Genomic DNA, 21,448 nt, shown 5'->3' on the forward strand with positions numbered 1-21,448 from the left:
AGCGAGCTTTAAAAAAAATAGCTTAAAACAGATTATTTTAAGAGAAGCAAAAACAAAAGTTGATTTTGCAAACACCTGAAAACAGATTATGAGCAAAAAAAAACCGCATAATCACTTTCAAAAAGCATTTGCAAACACCACCTAAGTGTCACTTTAGAGTTCCAAGGTACAATTAATTTTTTTTTATTCAAGTTTACCCAACATTAATGATCTATTAATGAAGAAGATGAAAATCCACACAGGGTTAATTTGGTCAAAATAAGGACATTTTCCCACAAATTAAGACCATTTGACAGTGTTCTTAGTTAGTTTGCATCTATCTTAAACGACACTTAAACAGAAAAAAAATCAGTTAAAACTTAAAACCTCAACGAACAGTGTTAAGAAAAATACTAAATATATATGTATGGATCTTAGAAAGAAATATACAATAAGACTAAAATACCCTCCATCCAATTATCTCTCCATTAATTAGAAGAGAGTAATCAATGCATCATCCAAATTACATATTCTTACATAAGATGGCTTACATCTCGTCTCTAAATTATCCCCAAAGAGGAACAAAAAGAATACTGAAGAACAAAACATTTATAGTAAAATAAAAAATTTAAAAAAAAAAAAGAAAAAAAAATAGTAATGTGGCTGCATATATAAGCTGAGTTAGGATCTCTAACCTAACCATGCTAACTAGTTACCTTCACTACTACAAGACCACTTGGAAATGTGTTAAGCTGCAATTTGTAATTAAACCCTATCATATAGTTAACCGTACAGTTTGTCCTAAACCGAGGTTAGCCCCCTTATATAGTACTATACTTGTCGTTTTGTTCTATATATTGTTATATATATATTTGTCTCTGGCTTTGTTTAGCGGGAGAGAAGAGATTCCTCCTCGAACGCGATATTTAAATCAGGAAGCACAAACTTAGGATCACACGTGGGGTCCGCGACATCGTTGTTTGATGTCGAGGACTTTTTTGTAATAATATCATTGTCGGTTATCTTCTGCTGAAGTTGATCGGGGATTTTTTCCCTATCCAAACCGGGTTGCAGCTCAATCTGTAGAGAAGATTCAAAATTATTTTCTGTATAAGCAAAAATCAAGTGTACACGAGATAAAGAGATAAAGATCCACCGATCATTCACACACATACCCACATGGATGTGTGTGTTTTTGTGCGGGAATGAAAAACGAAACATCAAGATTCCATGGATGGATGAATCGGTTCGACATTTTGTCAACATTGACACGATTTAGGTGTCTTTATGGCTAATCTTGATAACGAAAAAAATAAATAATAAATGGTCTAAAAATCTTATGCGTGAACGATAAATCGAAATCTTAGATGCATGAAGCCTTTTCCAACTAGAATTAAATTATTAGAGCATAAATATTTCGATTTCTAAGTAGTTTGCCATATATATATAATAAAAGGTAATTAGGAGTAAAATTGCACCTTCATTCTCTTCAAGTTCTTGTTTGTAGCCCTCTGTTTCTCCAAATTCACTCGTAAGGCAACTATTTCCTGATAAGTAAAAAGTCGATGGCAATGCCGTAATTTCAGCAAAAGATTATTTCAAATCATCTATCACATATTCGTAGAAGAGAAGAGTAGAAATACCCTTTTCAACTCTCTTCTTTCCTTTATCAACGAGTTTTCTTCGTCTTTGAGTTCTGCTAAAGTCTGAAAAAAACAAAAAACGAACCTTAAATTAATTAGAGTCACGAAAGTATCATTGTTTTGGATAAAAGCGAAAGAAATATAATATATTAAGTACCTTCTTCTTTCTTGACCTCTTTAATCCCGTTTTTTCGCTATACCCGTTAACCTGAAATAGAAAGATACTAGTTGTTAATAACCCATCAACCTTATACATACAAACAAGAATCAAGACAATATAAATACTTACAAAAAAATAGTCGAGAATTCCTAAGTGAGAAGGGTGGTTGCTAAGGTAGGAAAACGAAGTATTTGGCATCTCTAACTATTTTCAACGAGCTAGCTAAGAAATAATCAAGACGACTAAATAATAGTGCAAACGGATAATAAGATTTTGAGGCCACCCTATAATCGACACTACTTCGCTTCATTTACGAGCCATTGAATCGATTCATTTGAAACAAGCCAAAAGAAGTTAAATGGACAACAAAAATGGAAGGGTGTAGTTGAAGGAACCCCCCCCCAATAAGTCATGAGTATAGTAAGACATTGATTTGTCATTACATTATAAGTTTACAACAACTTGATTTGGTGACAGAAAAATTAAAGAAATAAATAAATAAAAATATGGTCCCCATATTCCACCTCCAACCACAAAGCTAAATCCACACCATACATATTTTTCCACCAAACCACACCTTTCCATACTAAGTAAATTTTTTTATTTTGGCATACACACACCATCATGTTAAATACATTGCACATTCGATTTCAACAATAATATCCACTTTCTTGGACCCACAAAAAGAAAAAAAATAAATAAATAAAAAGATATAGGGTATATTACAGTCACCCCCTAAGGTGAGGTCAAATTACAAAAAAAACTAATTACAACCATCTCCCAACTGTGAATCTTTTTACACGTCTACCCTTATGATGTCACATGGAACATTCTACATTATGTGGAATATTCTCCAGTTTGCATCTAATTAACCCCATTCGAGCTCCATATTTTGAAACAAGTTGTAAATATCAGATTGTGCGTCAGAAGCTACGATTTTGCACAAAACGAGTACAAACTAGAAAACATTCTACGGATTGTAAAAGATTTTTTAAAGTTGAGGGGTTTTTCGTAATTTGACCTTACCTCTGGAGTGGCCGTAATTTATCAAATAATATATAAATCAAATAAAGAAAAAAAAAATAGCTCACCATAGAAGAATGAAAATGTTACATTGCCTTCAATAACTTAAGAAAATAATTAGATAAAAAGATGAAGATATTAATGTAGCTGATAATAATTTGGAAAAAAAATTAAAAACATGTGGCGCATTTAGGTGTTAAGTTTTGCGGTGCCTCGATATGTTCGCTTTGTCTGACTACAGGTGGCATGAAATGGTTGGGTAATAAAGACAACCAAAACTCTGGATAATAAAACTAGATATGTATAGTGAGGTCGCACGGTAGCAGTAAATGCCCACGACCGCACACGATTTTTCCCCTTATCTAAATATTTTATATATATATATATATATTAAAAAAATTAGTAGAAAAATAAAGTGCACAACCACTAAACAACGCTCCCCACCAAACAAAAAGAACGCAGCAGACCTATTTTGCCACGAAAACACGCCACCGCTTCTACACCAGTTCCACCACCACCCCTACATGTAATGACCAAAATACCCTCGCTGACGTGGATTAATCCAATCTACTTATATTAATTCGTAATTAGTTGAATGTGATTAATTAGTTTAAATAAATTGCGTAATTTAGTTAGAGGAGCGCGACACTTGGGGAGAAAGAAAGCTTTGACCTTTTTTTTCACACAATACTTGTGGACTCTAGAAGATATAAAAACATGGGACTTTTCTCAATCTCGGGGATAAGTTTTCTCGACCGTGAATTGACGAAAATACCCTTCGAAAAAGTGGTGACGACGAATGGAAAAATTGGAACCAGATCCGGTTAATGACTAAATTGTATTGACCCGGGTTTGATACGGAAGGAGGGGGAGGGGTATTCTTGTCCGGTTGTGGAAACTGAAAAAACGGTGACAGCTGACCCGGAAAGGAGAAGAAGCCAACAAAATGCCCTTGACTTCTTCCACAAGCGTGGCAGTGTAAATATCCAGATTTGTCAGGGGTATTACGGTCAATTCACAATCGAATGACAACTGACACGAGGCTCCAGTGATGAGAGGAAGAAAAAAAAATAAAGGGGATAATGTGAAAAGACACGCTCTCCTAGGATTGATGATACAGTTACGAAAATACACCGCCGTCCGCCGGAAAATTGAGAATAAGGAACACGTGCGCGTGCGCGTGTGTGAATACATAGTGTTTGTTGTGTACAGTGTACAGACCTTAGATCTTGCGGTGGCGGAGAGATTCCGGGCGGGTGGTCCGCTCGAGTCTTCGCGTCCGTCTACGGCGGCGGCGCCGCCAGATCCGGCAGAGCCGCCGCTGGGGGAGGTGGCGCCGCTCCATGAAAGCGGCGTGGTGGGGCTGGCCCTCTGTTCGTGGTGCTTCTTCGGGTGGTTGTTGTTGACTGCTGCCACGGGTACTCTCGACCTTCGCTGGCGCACGCTCCACTCCAGCCGCGGCAAGGCCGCCGGCTTCGGCGCCGGCTTTGGCGGCGCCGCCCCGTGGAGCCGCACGAGGAACTCCGCCACCATAGTGTCATCTGTGATGGCGGCGCTCACCCACTCCTCCTCGGCGCCACTCATGCCTGCTCGATTTTGTTTCTATTTGGGTCTGCTTTTAGAGAGAGAGAGAGAGGAGAGAGAGAGAGTGGAAAATATGAAACGGTGGTGACGAAGAAAATCTGAGGGCGAGTTATATATATATATATATATTGCTGTGAAATTTATCAATAATAAATAAATAAAATAATTATACCTATATAGGTGACGACCAGAAGTATGACATGAGTGTCCTTATATATATACACACACACATATTTGTGTGTGTGTACGTGTATTTGTGTGTGTGGTGAAGATGCTTATAATTGATAACTCCTTTTGTGTGTGTGTGTGTGTGTGTGTGTGTGTGTGTTTTGGGGCGTGGCGTATGAATTTGGAGTCATTTTATTTTATTTTTCTTTTTTTGTGTTTTCTATTTTTTTTATTTCTTATATAAATTTAGAATATATTGCACTTCACCTCCCTATAAATTTTTCATTTCTGCACTTCCCCCTAAAAATTCAAAAAATGGGATATCCCCTTTGAAATTTGTTTTTGTTGCGCTTTGTCTCAGAAGTCAATTCTAAGTGGTCATTGTGCACCCTAAGTAACATCCTAGAGGGGGAACGTGTAGAAAAATAATATTTTAAGGAGCAATGTGCAATAAAACTAATATTTAAAGGGGCAACGTGCAACAAAAATACTCGATTCTAGTAAATTGTCGATTGAAAGTTTGCTATCAGGCAACGTGCAACAAAGAATAACATTTTGAAAGGGGTATTCATTTTTTTTTTAATTTGATGGGATTAAGTGCAAAAAGTATAAATTTATAGGGGTTGACATGCAATTTTCCTTATTTATAATAATATTAGGGTTAAATACACTTTGCACCCCTGAATTATGGTCTATGTAATACTTACCCCCTTAAAGTATAATTTGTAACACTTACCTTCCTCAACATCAATTATTTTATATTTTAAATTTTAAAGCATAATAAACATAACAATCTAGTTATTATTGAATCATATAAAATTGCAAAATAACTAAAATTAAATTATTAGAAAAGAATTAATAAGTAATATATATTTTATTATAATGAATGAAAATATATTTTAAGAAATTAATGAATTAAAATAAATTTAAATACTTATGATTACTATTAGTTATGTATTCTATTAATTGGTGCCAATCAACGATTATATGTTATTTATTAAATATGTACCCAAAGCAAAATAATATTTTTAAATTTTAAAATATTGCATTTTTCAACATAAAATTTTAATTGTATAATTTAATTATCCATTTCAATAAAATAAAAAATTTAAATATTAAAATTTGAAATAAATATTAAATTATGCTTGAGGAGGGGTAAGTGTTACAAATCTTATACTTAAAAGGATTAAACTCTATTTAACCCATAATAATATAAACATTTTTATTGGTGATTGTTTTGGGGGTGGGCCCCGTATAAAAGATGTGGCATGAGGGGCTGCTTTTATTACTTATGTCTTATGCTATTAAACTTTATACCCTTTTCTCATCAATAAGAAAGCAAAAAGTGGTCTCCAATTTTAGGTTATTTTCGGAAATTTCAAATAAATTTTATCCACATATATTTAACATTTAATATTTGAATATAATTAGGTATATAATTATTTATTTATTTTGTGACCCTTATTTGGAAATATCTTCATTTGTTTAATTACTTGAGGAATTAGTTAAATTATGTACTTTTTGAGCTTTTTATTTGAATGTTTTCACCTTTTCTTTTTCTGCTTTGGCATAAATGAATAAAATTTGTAATATTTGAATTATTTCCAAAAGTAGCATGTGATTGTTAAAGATTCCTCACTAGTTACTATATTTTAAAGAAAATGTAGACACAGTATTTCAGTTCGTGTTACACTTCACAATTGTCCTATTTTAGGGTTATTGAGATGCTACATCCGATGTAATAAATCGGGTGATTTTTAATCATCAACACATAAATATGTATGAAATTATGTGCAGATCAAGAGTTAATAACCATCGGGTGTAGTATCAAATAAGTCCTATTTTAAGATGTCCTTTCAATATTTTTTTAATATTGAATAAAGTAGGGTTGTCCATGGGCCGGTTTGACCCACCAATCAACTCAATTTCGATCAATATTTTTTCATGGATAATCAACCAACACCCAGCCCATTCAAGTTGGGTCGATGATATCAACCAACTCATGTATAGTTGGGTCTATAATGGTTTATAATATGCTAAAAAATTGGTTAGTCGGATAATATCGGCCAAACAACTTTATTAATTATTTATTAGTTATCTAATATTGACTAAACTCAAAACACACAAACCTAAATGGAGATTAACTATTTCGATGTATTAAATTCTTGTTCAGTTCATGTTAATTGAGAAACACATAAAATTTCAATATATTGTGTCGTATTTTGGATTTTTTATTTATGTTGAACTATTTTAATTTTAAGACACATGAGTTGAAATATTTGAATTTGTTATAATATTCGTGAACTATTTATGTTTACGCATATAGCTTATGATATATTAATTTATCTTGATTAAATATTGTTAAAGTAATTATTAATTGTAATAATATAATATTGTCGTGATACAATTTTCAAAATTTTTTTTTTTTTAGAAATATTGGTGACCCATCAACCCAATCCATCAACCGAACCACAAAGTTGGATGTCAACCAACATCCAACCCATCTAAGTTGGGTCGATAACGGTTTTCAATATTTATCATAGTTGGTTAGTTGAGATGGGTTGGTTTAATGGTCGGTAATCAACTAACACAACCCACGGACAACCCTACAATAAAGCATATCGTTAGATTGTAATGTTTAGATCTAAAAGACATAAATTATATCTAATGTGATTTGCGTCTCTAGCATAGTTTGCAAGCTATTATACGAGAGCGTAGATTTATCCAATACACCAATACGTTGACTGCGAGTTCCTTCATTACCAAAACAAAAAGTAATGAGTATTTTCAAGAAATGGAAACACCTCGAAATATATTCCAAGTTATGTATTGATATATGAAAATTTGTACAATTTTTAATTTTCGATACATGTTTTACTAGTTGTTATTTTTATTTACGTATATAACTTTTGTTATATTCAATTTCGAGCACTATTAATTAAAATCTTGGGTTTTGATTCTAAAAGAATAGACCAATGTAAAAAGATACTCCAATGTTTATTTTCCAACACTTGTACTTTAATTACTTCAACAAAATCTAGTAATGGGGACTGCACTTTTTACACAACTTTATGACCATTGTCGGGTGAGATGCACGCGGCTAGATAGCGAGTGAGACGGCCAAAATACGTAATATCGTAATAGAATTGTTTTTAAGAATGTTGGCAGTGCACATAAATATAAAACGAAAAACAAGTGTTCTTGTATGAAAGCGACGAAGTTATTATTTATTACTACTGAATATAAACCTATAAAAACTATTTATGTACTTGCACAACTTTTGGTAATTTTATTTATTCTTTTAACTTATTTGTTTTATATTTATATCATTTCTAAGATTAAACTTTATTTTTTTATATTTTACAAATTAAATGGGTCGGAATAATAATTAAAATTACTCGCATACAATTACATTTATCAAATATCATTAAGTTTCAATTATTAAATAAATTTAATTGTTCAACATTCGACGTTATAGCATTCAATTACTATTATTAAATCATTTAAATAATCGTTCAACGCTCAACATTTAATCCATCAAATGTAGTGTAACCTAGATGTAGCATGAATATTGCAGCGATATATTGGCAATTATTTACTATTGGATAATGTTATTTATTGATGATCTGATAAGATTATTTTTATGCTACACTCACAGATTATATTTGATGAAATTATACATTGATCTACAGGTACCAATGTGTATGTACGTATCTTTGTGTATATATATGAATGTTATATGGTAAAAAAATATAAACAGCTCTTGAAAATATATTATTTTCAATTAGCAAAATTGAAATTAATATTAAATGATTTTCATTTAAGAACATGATCTATGCATTAATTGAATTTTTATATAGGTGTGCCATTTTTCAGTTACAACTTAATTACATATCCACCATGTGTCCTTTGACAGTTTCCAATGATGAATCAATGGGAATTGGGAACATCGATGAATTTACTAAGCCTAAAAAATTATTTATTACTTTCATAGTTAAATTCTTTTACTTCCTAGATTTGTTACTTGGATTTTTAAACCATTTATTAGTCAATAAAACTTACAAATATATAATCACTATGAATAATTTTTTTTAAACGTCGTTAATATAATTTTAATGATTAAAATTTGAAATAAAAATAGAATATCCGACTTCCAAATATAGCCCTCTGGTTATTCTAAGTAGGAATTTGTTTAATTGAGAAATTGTAATTTTTTTTATTACGTTTGAGATGAGAAATTGGAGTATGAGAAAATCCTTAAGCTTGGGCCCATTATTAATAGTGGCCCACTACCACTTAATTCCACAAAAATGGGCCAAATTCCGCCTATTCTAATATGAAAATATTAAAATTTGGAACCATATTTTTCATTTCGATTTCTGATTCTTCCGAATTTATTTAGAACGATATTGGAATGGTATATAAAATTATTGAAAATTCTGATTTCTGATCCGATTTTAGTACGAAATATTTCTATGGGTTTTCGAAATATATAATATAATTTTATGATATATTTTGTAACTCCATAATATAATTTATGTTATGTTTTATATGAAAAATATAAATACCGAACAATCAAGTAAATTAAAACCTTAGAAAATATTAATTGGTATCAGAAACTTTATATTGTATTTTTCCTTATAGGAAAATCTATGTTTCAATTGTTGGTCCTACATGTGTGTATTTATTGCGTTTCGTCGAACTTTTTTTTTTTTTTTGTGTTTTCTTGCATTTTTGTGCAAAAATTTAAAAAATATAGAAAAATATTGTGAAGATTTCCATTATATATCCGAGTTTGGAACAAGAGATTATAAACTAATGTAATTTCTGAAATTTCGCCGATTCGGAGGCATGCCGAAATCATAATAAATATTTGCATTCCGATTTGTTTGGAACGGAAATTGGAACCCATTTTTTACTTCTGAAAAATTTTGAAATTTTTTCGAAAAAGGTCATTTCCGATCTATTCATTCTGATTTCCACCCCTACTCTACGTGCAGTACCGTATGCACTAGTTGATCTACGCACCAATGTGTAAGTGTGTTTGTATGAATATGAATAATAAAGATCTATATAAACCTCTCTCTGTCTCTTTCTCACGACAGTCTTTGAGAACATTTTTTAGATGCAATCAAAGTGTACTCATAGCTCAACCTATTAAGGCCTTTTAGAATAGGGGATTTGGTAAATGTCGTTTCAGTTTAAATAAAATCGTTTCAACTTGCAACGTGATTTTAACTATTTTTAGGCTGAATTTGGCAAAACTAAGACACGTAATTTATAGTTATTTAAGTTAGTTTTCTAATCCAACTTGAATGATCAAGATTGGACGCTGGGAAATAAAGATAGTACGCATGAATTTTTCATGTAAAAATTTATTCTCAAATATTCCAATATCCCAAAATTAAATCCTAATTCCTAACAACAAACAAACAAGAAACTTGTTATGTATCTTAACTTGAACCTAAAATCCAAAACAACAACATAGTTTTTTCACATGACCAACAAAGTTTTTTTCATAAGCAAAAAGCCATAAACAAGAATCTTCAACAATCACTTTTCCCCTCTCTCTATATATAACCACACACGTATCAAAATTTCCATAAAAACAAAAAATATAAAAAACAATTAAAAATTATTATGAATTCGATTTCAAATTGGCTATGTACAAATAGCAACAAGAATTTGTTCGTAAAGATAGTCCACCCAGGCGGACACGTGGAGCTACATGATAGGCCAGTATTAGCGGCAGATCTGCTCAACCGAAACCCTAAATGCTGCGTCGCTCACCCCACCGTCTTCCACCACCCGCACGCCGCCGTACTCTCGCCGGAAACAACCCTCGTTCTCGGCAACAAATACTACGTCGTTCCACTAGGCACCATAAGGAAGCTTCGACTCAAGCACAACAACAGCAACAAAAACAACTCTTCTGTACTTGGAGAAAAAAATCATAATCGACGAAATTACAGTAATATTGGGAAAAAGAACGAAGAAGACGATGATGAGTTGTCGGATTGTAATTGGTTGTTTAGTTGCGGCAAGAATAAAAATAATAATAATGATGGTGCAAAAGAAAAGAATGGGAAAAATAGTGACAGATGTATAATTAGCGACGAATCAAAAATGGGAAGGGGAAGGAATAATAAGGAATATTCTTCTTGTGCATCGTCACCGCCGGGGAGATTATCACTTGCTTCTTTGGATAATTGGCATCCTGGCTTAGAAAGCATTAATGAAGAATATTAATTAAAAAGGATGTTTTTCATTTGTGTTGTGTATATAGTTTGCATCTTTTAATTTCCAAATTTCCATCAATTGATTGGTATTTTGAAAATTATTGAAGTTATTTGGGTTATAATTTTAATTCCGATTTCAAAATTCTCTCTTTTTTTTTGGAAATATTTGGATTGGAATTGATGTGTACAAAATTCAATTTCGGATCAAATTTTAATTTTTTAAAATAAACTTGAAAATACCCTCTCCATTTTTCCACGAAAATTGCAAATTACATGCATATTGTTTGTAGGGATTTGAGAATGAAAACATAATTTTAAAATTTTGGGACATTTTTCTTTAATTCCATTTGTTATTCTTTTGAAAATTATTGGAAAAGAACCTGAATTAATATTTTACTTTTGGAAAAATACTTAGAAACGCCACAATCGGCATAGAAAAACATGAGTTCGAGCTCGAGCTCATTTTTTATTGTTTGAAAGCTCACAATCGAGCTCGAGTTCATGAGCTTGAGTTGTACGATAGCTAAGCTTGAGCTCATTTTTTATTGTTTAAAAGCTCACGAGCCAACTCGTGAACTTTTATATATATATATATATATATATATATATATATATATATATATATATATATATATATATATATATATATATATATATATATATATATATATATATATATATATATATATATATACTAGTAATTGTACCCGTGCGATGCACGGGACAACAAATTGCATTGTTTTGATGTTGTAAGAATATAAACAAACGTTTGATTTATCGTATGATCAAAATTCTATTATACTGGAACATTATTAAGTATACTACACACAAAAAAAAGGAAATAACTTTACTGTTGAATAATTTTCCAAATGAATTGAATCAGTTAATACCAGTAGATTGAAAATTTGAACCAGGAAAAAAATCATCAACTATGCTATCATGTTGAGCTTAAAAGTAATTAGATTTAATAATTTAGTTAACATAATCAAAACTAAACTATCGACAACATAAAATGCCATCTATACATCTTGCATCGGAACTAAGCCCTTCTCCACTGCCTCATTTTAAGGCTGTTTTGCCACTGGAATTAACAATTGGAAAATTAAGAAACAAAAATAAATATAAACAATAAATTAAATATCGCATACAAACAATAAGTCTTGAAGGTCGACTTCCAATAGCTTGTGGCTCCGCCCATTTTTGGTTAATTCTCTCAAATCATCCATTTCAATAACATGTCCAATAACATATAAAATGAAAGAATTGTTATACATAAAATTTGAAAACTTTGGTATAAATTAATGAAACACATAATTTAACAAAATGAAATTACCTATAAGCCATGATGGAAAAAGATGTAAACTAATTGCCACACAGTCAATAGGATGAAGAAGATAAAAAACAAAATCTAAAGTCGGGTTACCAAAAGAAGAAGCCTTAGGTAGGGAAGAAATAAAATTCAAATGTTGCAGACATTCTGTAAAACGATGTCACAAAATTCGCTAGGGATTAAAATCAGATTTATTTACCATTTTCTGTAAAAATCGAAAATCAGATTATTATAAATAATATCTAGGAGAATTTGATGAAAATCGATAATAATATTTAAAATAATATTTAGGAGATAAAAATTTGATAAAAAAATCAAAAAATAATATTTAGGAGATAAAAATCGAAAATAAAATTTAAAATAATAGTTAGAAGATAAAACTTTGATAAAAATCGAAAATAACATTTCAAATAATGTTAATGAGATAAAAGTTGATAAAATATGAAAATAATAATTAGAATAATATTTAGGAGATAAAATATGATTAAAATCAAAATTATTATTTAAAATAATATTTAGGAGATAAAAATTTGATAAAAATCGAAAATAATATTTAGGAGAAAATAATCTGATAAAAAACAAAATTAATATTTAGGAGATAAAAAACTAATAAAAACATGGTAAAACTCGAAAAAAATATTTAAAATATTATTTAGGAGATATAACTTTGAAAAAATTTGAAAATAATATTTAGGAGATAAAAATCTGCTAAAAGTTGAAAATTATATTTAAAATTATAGTTAGGAGATATAAAATTGATAAAATTAAAAAAATATTATTTATAATAATATTTAGGAGATAAAAATTTGATAAAAATAAAAAATAATATTTAGGAGACAAAAATTTGATAAAAATAAAAAATAATATTTAGGGGATACAAATATGATAAAATTCGAAAATAATATTTAAAATAATATTAAGGAGATAAAAATTTGATAAAAATTGAAAAAAAATTACAAATATGACATTAGGGTTTCTTAGGGTTGCCCTAGCGTTTCTTTCTTTTATATATAAGATATATATATATATATATATATATATATATATATATATATATATATATATATATATATATATATATATATATATATATATATATATATATATTAACTATAAATGTACAATAAAAAATATTAGTAATAAGTAATAATACATAAAGATAGAACCAGCAAAAAAAAATTATTTCAAAAAAGAAGAATTGCCATTACAAGCCAGAGTTTACAGACACAACTCCCACGTGCGCCAAACAACATTATTTCTGGCTGAATGCTCAGTCTATAATTTATGACCTACGCCTACCCAAAAATTTCACTAATTCCATCAACTGGAGATTAAGCTTATTACAGCACTAGAAAAAAATACTAATGCTGAAAATTCAATTAAAAAAAAAAAAGAAGAAAATTCAACTTATTACAACTGTTCTCTCCAGTCTCTCGCAGAAAATTGCCATGCTCTTTAAACTGTGTAGTGCTGGTTAATATTGTCGATGTCGAGTCCCTTTAGCTTCACGACCGACTCCACGTGTCCCTTCAGCGTGTGAAGCTCTCTCAGCCTGTCGTAAAAAAAAGAACGAATCAAAATCGAGAAACTATGGATATAGTGAAGTGGATTGATCGAATTTTTTGAAGTACGTACCGTGCGACTTCAGCCCGTTTCTTGGCCTGTTCGGCGATTTCGGACAGCTCTCTGTAGTTGTTCCTGTCGTTGAACAGCTCCGTGTTCTCCGGTCGACGGAGGCCGTGCTTAGTGCGTTGCTCCAAAGCCCACTGAGCTTCTTTCTCTCCTCGCCCGTAGTCGTTCTTCGATTGGAATGCCGTCTAGAGGAAAAAAAAGAATATATATCAAGAATGACGAAAATGCCCTTCGATTACGGGACTATGTATGGTCGAAATGAAATGACGAAAATGCCCTTGAATTACCCTGTTGTTGATCATGTTGTTCCATGCCTTGCCGGTGAGTGCGTATCGGATGAGGAACTTGAAGATGTCGAGTGGGATGTAGAAGATGACGCTGTATATCCATATAACTCCGGCCCATCCCCATCCGATGCCTTCGATCCTCGCGAACCCCCAGTTTGCGTACACGGCAATTACAGTGGCAATCTTGTAATATCATTGAAGATTATGTCTCTTTTAGTGAATGATTATCAAACATGTAATAATATTGATAACACTAGGATTTTCTTTTTCTTTTTTTATAGCAAGTGGTGAACTAACTGACCAGCTGAGCTACGCAGAAGGCGGCCACGAGAAGAAGACCGGGGCGTTCGACGTACGACCAGCTCCTCGATCGAGTCACGAAGATTAGGGCCTGGCTGATGATACTCACTTGAAGATAAACAGCCGAATTCAGCGCTTCGTTGTTTTTGCCTATGTGCCTCACACCGAATTTCTCCTGCAAAGAATTAAAGAGAAATAAATTGTTCTGATACCACTCGAGCAATGCCCTTGCAGTATCGGTTTGGTTCGTAGATGAAAAGATCCGTTTACCGTGAAAAAAGTGGATTCTTTAACGGCCCAGAAGAAGACGACGGTCATAACGGCTTGGTAAGTACCGAACACGACTCCGGTGGCGAAGATCTCGTTCAGCTTCCACGAGTCGGGCATGGGGGACGGCTTCACTCGATCTTTCGAAATGGTCATGATGGTGCCGTCGTTGAGGATGGCGATGATCAGGACCATGAAGGGCGGGAAGTCGAACTTCCAGATTAGGGCTAGGAGCATGAACCCTAGGACGATACGTATGGTGATCGAGACCGCGTAGATTGTGTAGTTCTTCATCCTCTGGAAGATGGCCCGGCTCGTCAGGACCGCGGAGATGATCACGCTCAACCCGGGCTCCGTCAGGACGATGTCCGATGCGCCGCGGGCCGCGTCCGTGGCGTCGTCGACTGCGATCCCGATGTCGGCCTTCTTTAGGGCAGGGGCGTCGTTCACGCCGTCCCCGGTCATCCCGCAGATGTGCTTCATTTCTTGGAGCTTCTTCACGATCTCGTATTTGTGCTCTGTACATAGGTTTTGAAAAGCAGAGTTATTTACGAGGTTATAGCATTTAGTAACCCGAATTGCTAAAAAAAAAAACTCGTCGTGTTAGTGTTTTTTTTTAGGGTTTACCGGGAAAGACGCCGGCAAATCCATCGGCCTTCTCGATGAGTTCTTCGACGGGAATATTAGCAATGCTCTCGTCCTTGTGCTGGCCGAGAAGCGACGACGAGGGATACATATTTGTACCCATTCCGAGCCTTCGTCCCGTTTCCTTTGCGATAGCTAGCTGATCTCCGGTGATCATCTTTACGTTGACACCGAGATGTAGGGCCCTCCTGATTGTCTCGGCACTGTCGGTTCTTGGGGGGTCGAATAGGGGCAAGAGACCGACGAGGCTCCACGGCCCTCCGGCGCTCTCCTTGGTCTTTTCCGGAACATCCTGTAATACGAATTACGATATAAATAAATTGTTATTATTGTTGAAAATATGTTGGGTGGAAAAAAAAACGAGATCTTGAAATCTTGAAAATCGGACCTGTTGGCAAACGGCTAGCGAGCGAAGGCCGCGCTCGGCAAACTTGTCGATGATGGAGTGGCATTTCTTCTTCACATCCTCCTTAAGGTTGCACAGATCGATGATCTATTTTCGGAAACAATAAATTACAAATTTAGTGGAATAGCTAATTTTTTTTAGGTAGACGAAAAACAACGTCGCTGTATATACTCGTGTTGATTTTTTACCTGTTCGGGTGCACCTTTGCTAGCTCTGTGCCAGTTTCCGTTGGCGTCAATGTAAGTAATAGCCGTACGTTTCTCGACGGGGTTAAACGGAAGGAAATGCACCTCCGTTATTCCCGCTCTTGCCTAGAACACAATAATTTCAAAAAAATAAATAAAAAGAGTTACTTGTAATTATATTGTATATTACAACTCAAAATTTAGAAAAAATAATTCATAGTTAAAATTTTACCTCTTTGGCATCGGACAACATCGAAACGATGCAAGTATCGATCGCGTCTTGATTTTCCACCCTGGAAGCTCTTGCCCCCATAAGTATTACAAAATCCTCATCGATATCTTTGCTAAATACCTCGATTAGGGATTTGTCGACGGTGAGCTTGTTGAGAGTAAGAGTTCCGGTTTTGTCACTGCACAAAACATCCATTCCGGCCAATTCTTCAATTGCCGTCATTCTCTTGGTGATGGCGCCTTGTTCCGATAGCCTGTGGGACCCGATCGCCATGGTGACTGATAGCACAGTCGGCATGGCGATGGGGATTCCTCCGATGAGTAGGACAAGTAAATTGTCGATTCCGTCCCTATACCTCCTATGCTGGATTGGGTACATTACAATTATCTCGATCACAATGCCGATGCCAATCGAGCATATGCAGAAGTTACCGATCGCCGTCAACACCTAAACCCACCCGCCATTTTTTTTTCAATATTAGAAAAAAAAAACAAAAAAATCATAGGAGACAACAAAATATTAAAAATAAACGAACCTTTTGGAAGTGACCGACGTTTTGGGTGCTATCGACGAGATGTGCGGCTTTACCGAAGAAAGTGTTGATACCGGTGGCGATAACAATGGCCTCGATTTCTCCTTGCTTGCATGTGGACCCGGAGAAGACTTCGCTCCCCGGATTCTTAGTCACTGGCAAAGATTCTCCGGTGAGTGCCGATTGGTCGATCTTGAGGGGATCGCCTTCTAGAAGACGAGCGTCCGCGGGCACGATGTCGCCCAATTTGATGCTGATGATGTCACCGGGGACGAGGATCGCGGCTTCTTGCTCGCCCCACCTCCCGTCTCGCAATACCTTCGTCTTCGGAGCAAGGCCAGCCATTAGAGCTGCTGCCGCATTGCCTGCATTGTTCTCTTCGATGAAACTAATGGTGGAGTTGATGATCAACAATGCTATGATACCGACGAAATCTTGCCAATCCGGGGGTTTGCCCTAAAATCGATCGAAAAATTTATCACAATAAAATAAAATAAAAAATTAAGACAAAAAATAAAGGGTTTGAATTTTACCTGTCCATTTGCAAGAGCAATTGCCATAATGGCAGCCATCTCCATAACCCATGACAAAGGATTCCACATGAAACCCAAGAACTTCAGAAACTTGCTTTCCTGTTTTTTTTTTTTTTTGGGAATAAAATTTCATTAAATTAATTTAAAGAAAATGAGAAAAAATAAATGAATAGAAATAAATAAAATGGATTAGTGATGAGTTCTTGCCGTCTTCTCTTCAAGCTTGTTCGGACCGAAAACATTGAGCCTCTTTTCGGCCTCGTCGGTCGTCAACCCTTCCTTCGAACACTGCAGTTGAACAAACACTTCCTCCACTGGCATATGCTCCTGCATTTACATTTACATTCACTGGTTAAACGTCTATAAATTAATACAGTCATGACTAATCAAAATTTTATTAACTTTGCAAAATATTAAATTATCGAACTAATAGTTTAAAAGGTTTTTATGGATTCGGGACCAGAAAAAAACTATTATTTAAGCGAGGTTATTAATTTATGGAGAATTAAAAAAAAAACATAAAAATAAGATCGAAAAGAAATGCTTACGAATTTTATTAACTTTGCGAAATATTAAATTATCGAACTAATAGTTTAAAAGGTTTTTATGGATTCAGGACCAGAAAAAAACTATTATTTAAGAGAGGTTATTAATTTATCGAAAATTAAAAGAAAACATAAAAATAAGATCGGCAAGAAATGCTTACGAGATCAACATTCTCATTCTTTATCTCCTCCATACTAATACTCGCCATCTTTTATTCTCTCTTATGATCTTCGTTTCTCTTTCTCTCTCTAAATCTAGATCTCTTCTCGCTCGATCGATACGTACAACACGTTATGAATCTATATATATTTTCTCTTTCTAAAAGGGTAGTAGTATATATAAGAAAAAAAGAAAAAAGAAAAGAAAAAAAAAAAGAAAAAAGAAAAAAAACTGGTTTTTCTAGGGTTTGCTAGTGAGAGAGCTTGAAAGCTTGTAACTCTGAGGTTCTTGGGAATGAGGACGTTTGGTTTTATAGTAGTCGGTGTAACAAATTGAGAGATATTATTAGTAATTATAATTATTGATTGTCAATTAATTAATAATTATTTATTAATTAATATATTATATACTAATAATAGTGAAATAAATGCCACCTGGATGAAGGAGCGGCACTCTTGTTACTCTTAGGTTGGGTGTTGATCTCTTCATCCCGGTCAAATGGGCAATTGCTAGGGGGAGGGTTTTGCTGGCGTTACATGCTTGTTTGGTTTGTTTCTGTTAAGGTCGAATGGGGATGTGACACGTGGCCGGATTGTCGAACTGTTTTAACTTGGCACCATTGAGTGGGACTTTTTCAAGGGATGGTCCGATTTGTGAAGAGATTCCGAATTAAAATTATTTAGGGTACATTACGGCCAGCCCCCTGAGGTAATGTCTAACTACGAAAAAAATCCCTATTGTTTCGGTAATTACAATCACTCCTCAACTATGAATCTTCTTACACGTCCACCCTTGCAGTGTCAAATTCTACATAATCTTCTAGATTCCGTGGAATGTTCTCTAGTTTGTATTCGTTTTGTGCAAAAATGCAGTTTCTAATACACCACAATCTAATATTTACAAGCCAAGAGACACATCTTATGATCATCTTATTTCAAAATGTGGAGCTCGAATGGGCTAAACGGGTACAAACTGGAGAATATTTCACATAATTTAGAAGATTCCACTAAATTTGACAACGCAAGGGTGGACGTGTAAAAATATTCATAATTGAGGGAGATGGTTGTAATTACTCAAACATGAAGGATTTTTTCGACCTTGCCTCAATGGTTGGCTATAATTTACCCAATTATTTAATAAGGATTGAATTATTAAATTAGTATCTCTTAACAATCGCTTAAAAAAAGGAACTCTTCAACTAATCTTATATTAATCAATATATGGGTATGAATAATGAATATTAGTGCAATTTTAATTATATATATATATATATATATATATATATATATATATATATATATAAAGAATATGATTAATTGCAATTTCAGTTATACATAATTCTTTCTTTGTAATGTTTTTTTTTATTTTCTCTTCTTGTTTCTTCTTTATCTTTGAAATAAAACTTATTTTTCATTTATAACACATCTTACCTTAATCTTACAAGTTCATTTTTTTTTTTTATTTAAAATCAGATATTTGCAACTTAAAATGAGATACCACGCAACGGTGGAAATCAAAATGAATTTTTCTCTAATATCCAAATTTCCGCCTCAATTTTCCGGTAGACAACGATCTTTCTCGTAGTCATAACTTTCCCTCTAGTGGTTGAAATTTGACCGTTTAACAGCTTTTTATAGGTATCTCAAATGAGCCCTTTTTAAAAGTAAATATTTTAAAGTCACACAATTTCCCAACCAAGTCACGTAGTAATAATTTAAAGAGAACCGAGAAACACGCCTTTAAAGTAAATGACATCCGGGGAAATACTAGCCCCTTAGCAAGTGACATCGGCTTTGACTTGAGTGTGGCCGAATCATGATCGATAAAGGATGCCAAGCGAGGATTGCCACAAAACAACCGCACATTAGCTAATGAGTAGTCGGGTGTTTGGCAGACATTTGAGGCTATTTGTCCAAGAATGCAAGAATTGGTTACCGATAAATTCCATAATATATAACTTTAGATTATTTGAATATGTCCAATTAGTTTTGAGGTAGACATTATACATTAATTTTATGACGTCACGTAATACAAATTTATTCATATATATTATAAAAAAGTATAAAGATAACAAGTAAAAATACATTTAATTTGAGAAAATATAAGAAATTTATATGTAATAAAATAAAATATTAGAATAATTTTTTCGAATAGTTATAAAAATTATGTTGTAGAAAATAAAGGAAAAACGTAAAAACAAATTACAAATATATTATAATAGTAGGCATGGTACCACACGGTATTACTATGGTATTGAGAATGCAATACCATTACCCTACCATTCACATGCGGTACGATTAGGGGTGAAAGTCGGATGGATCGGATCGGAATTAGCCTTTTCGGAAAATTTCCAAAAAAATTCGGAAGTACAAAATCAATTCCAATTAGGGGTGGAAATCGGACGGAATGGATCGGAAATATCTTTTTCGGAAAATTTCCAATTTTTTTCGGAAGTTAAAAATAGGTTCCAATTTCCGTTCCGAAAAATTCGAAATTTCAAAATCCATTCCAATTTCAGAATACCTCGGAATCGGCGGAATTTCGGAATTTTCGGAAATTGCATTCTTAAGTTTTTGTTCCAAAATCGGAAATAATGGTAATTTTTAGCATTTTTTTCTTCTAATATTTTCGTAATTTTCCGGCAAAAGGCAAGAATCAAACATAGTTCTTGCAAATTTTCATAAAAAGAAAAAGTAAATATAGTTTAGCAAATCATGAATAGAAAAACAATTCAAAAATACAATATACAGTAGAACCTCGATAAATAAATAACCTCGATTAGATAATAGTTTCTCTTGGTCCCAACTCGGTGAAAACGTTTTAAATTATTAACTCGATAATTTAATAATTCGCTAAATTAAAGAATTTCCCTAGTCCCGACTGTATTAATTTATAGAGGTTTATATATAGGTGCATGCTAAATCCCACACTAAAATTTACTAAATCCCACACATAAATTAAAAAAAAATCTCTCTCTACTTATATTTTCTCGAACTTTTTTCTATAATGATTTTTTCCAAATCACTCAAAATTCGTTAATCTTTCACGTGAATAATCATAAAAAGTGATCAGTTTAGGTTTATTTAATATTTTTCAATTTCATTATGCATTTTTAATTATTTAAATTCATATCAATTCGATTTTTTTTCTCAAATTCCAACTTTTTTTCTCGAAAATCGGAATGAAAATTAGTGTTCCAAATTCGAATATTTTCGGATTAGAATTGGTGGAATTCGGATATTCCGTTCCAATTTCCACCCCTAATTCCAATTCCAATTCCAAAATTTTCGGAATCTAAAAATCCATTCCAATTCCAAAAGGCCCGGAAATTTCGGAATTTCGGAAAAAAATCGGAAATCACATAAGCTTTAAAATTTCGAAACCTAGCCGAAATTTTCTAAAATGTTCATAATTTTTCAAAAATAAGAACATCCACGTCGATAAAAGTAAAACTAATAACTACTAAATTTCAGTTCAAAAAAATAAATAAAAATAAACACAACATAATATTCAATAAAACTTCTAACAACAATTCATTATGTTAAAATTCTAAAACAAAACTTATAGATGTATTTTTCGGAAAGTAAGTATTATATAA

At 33.0% G+C, this 21,448-nt stretch overlaps 2 protein-coding genes across 3 annotated transcripts; both read right to left on the minus strand.

Annotated features, from left to right (window-relative positions):
- Positions 1-403: 403 nt before the first annotated feature.
- LOC105972447 (uncharacterized) lies at positions 404-4,699 on the minus strand. Of its 2 annotated transcripts, XM_088816664.1 has the most exons (6): positions 4,562-4,699; positions 4,027-4,417; positions 1,780-1,830; positions 1,623-1,685; positions 1,458-1,526; positions 404-1,059 (listed from the first exon to the last, which is right to left on the minus strand). In XM_088816664.1, the coding sequence occupies exons 2-6, from the start codon at positions 4,387-4,389 to the stop codon at positions 868-870; spliced, it is 738 nt and encodes a 245-aa protein (XP_088672790.1). In that variant the 5' UTR covers positions 4,390-4,417; positions 4,562-4,699; the 3' UTR covers positions 404-867. The 2 variants fall into 2 exon arrangements, with proteins under 2 accessions (XP_088672790.1, XP_012852862.2); XM_012997408.2 differs by lacking the exon at positions 4,562-4,699 and having other exon boundaries at positions 4,027-4,537.
- An 8,589-nt stretch (positions 4,700-13,288) lies between these two features.
- Positions 13,289-18,171, minus strand: LOC105972351 (plasma membrane ATPase 4). Its single transcript, XM_012997299.2, has 13 exons — positions 17,852-18,171; positions 17,353-17,472; positions 17,146-17,244; positions 16,616-17,068; positions 16,081-16,527; positions 15,852-15,974; positions 15,646-15,750; positions 15,240-15,549; positions 14,616-15,130; positions 14,347-14,520; positions 14,046-14,228; positions 13,762-13,943; positions 13,289-13,678 (listed from the first exon to the last, which is right to left on the minus strand). Exons 1-13 carry the CDS (start codon positions 17,897-17,899, stop codon positions 13,582-13,584), a joined length of 2,856 nt encoding a protein of 951 aa, XP_012852753.2. The 5' UTR covers positions 17,900-18,171; the 3' UTR covers positions 13,289-13,581.
- Between the last annotated feature and the right edge of the window lie 3,277 nt (positions 18,172-21,448).

Source organism: Erythranthe guttata, chromosome 4, assembly GCF_056151865.1.
Source record: "Erythranthe guttata isolate IM_541 chromosome 4, IM_541, whole genome shotgun sequence".
In the NCBI taxonomy this organism is placed as follows: Eukaryota; Viridiplantae; Streptophyta; class Magnoliopsida; order Lamiales; family Phrymaceae; genus Erythranthe; species Erythranthe guttata.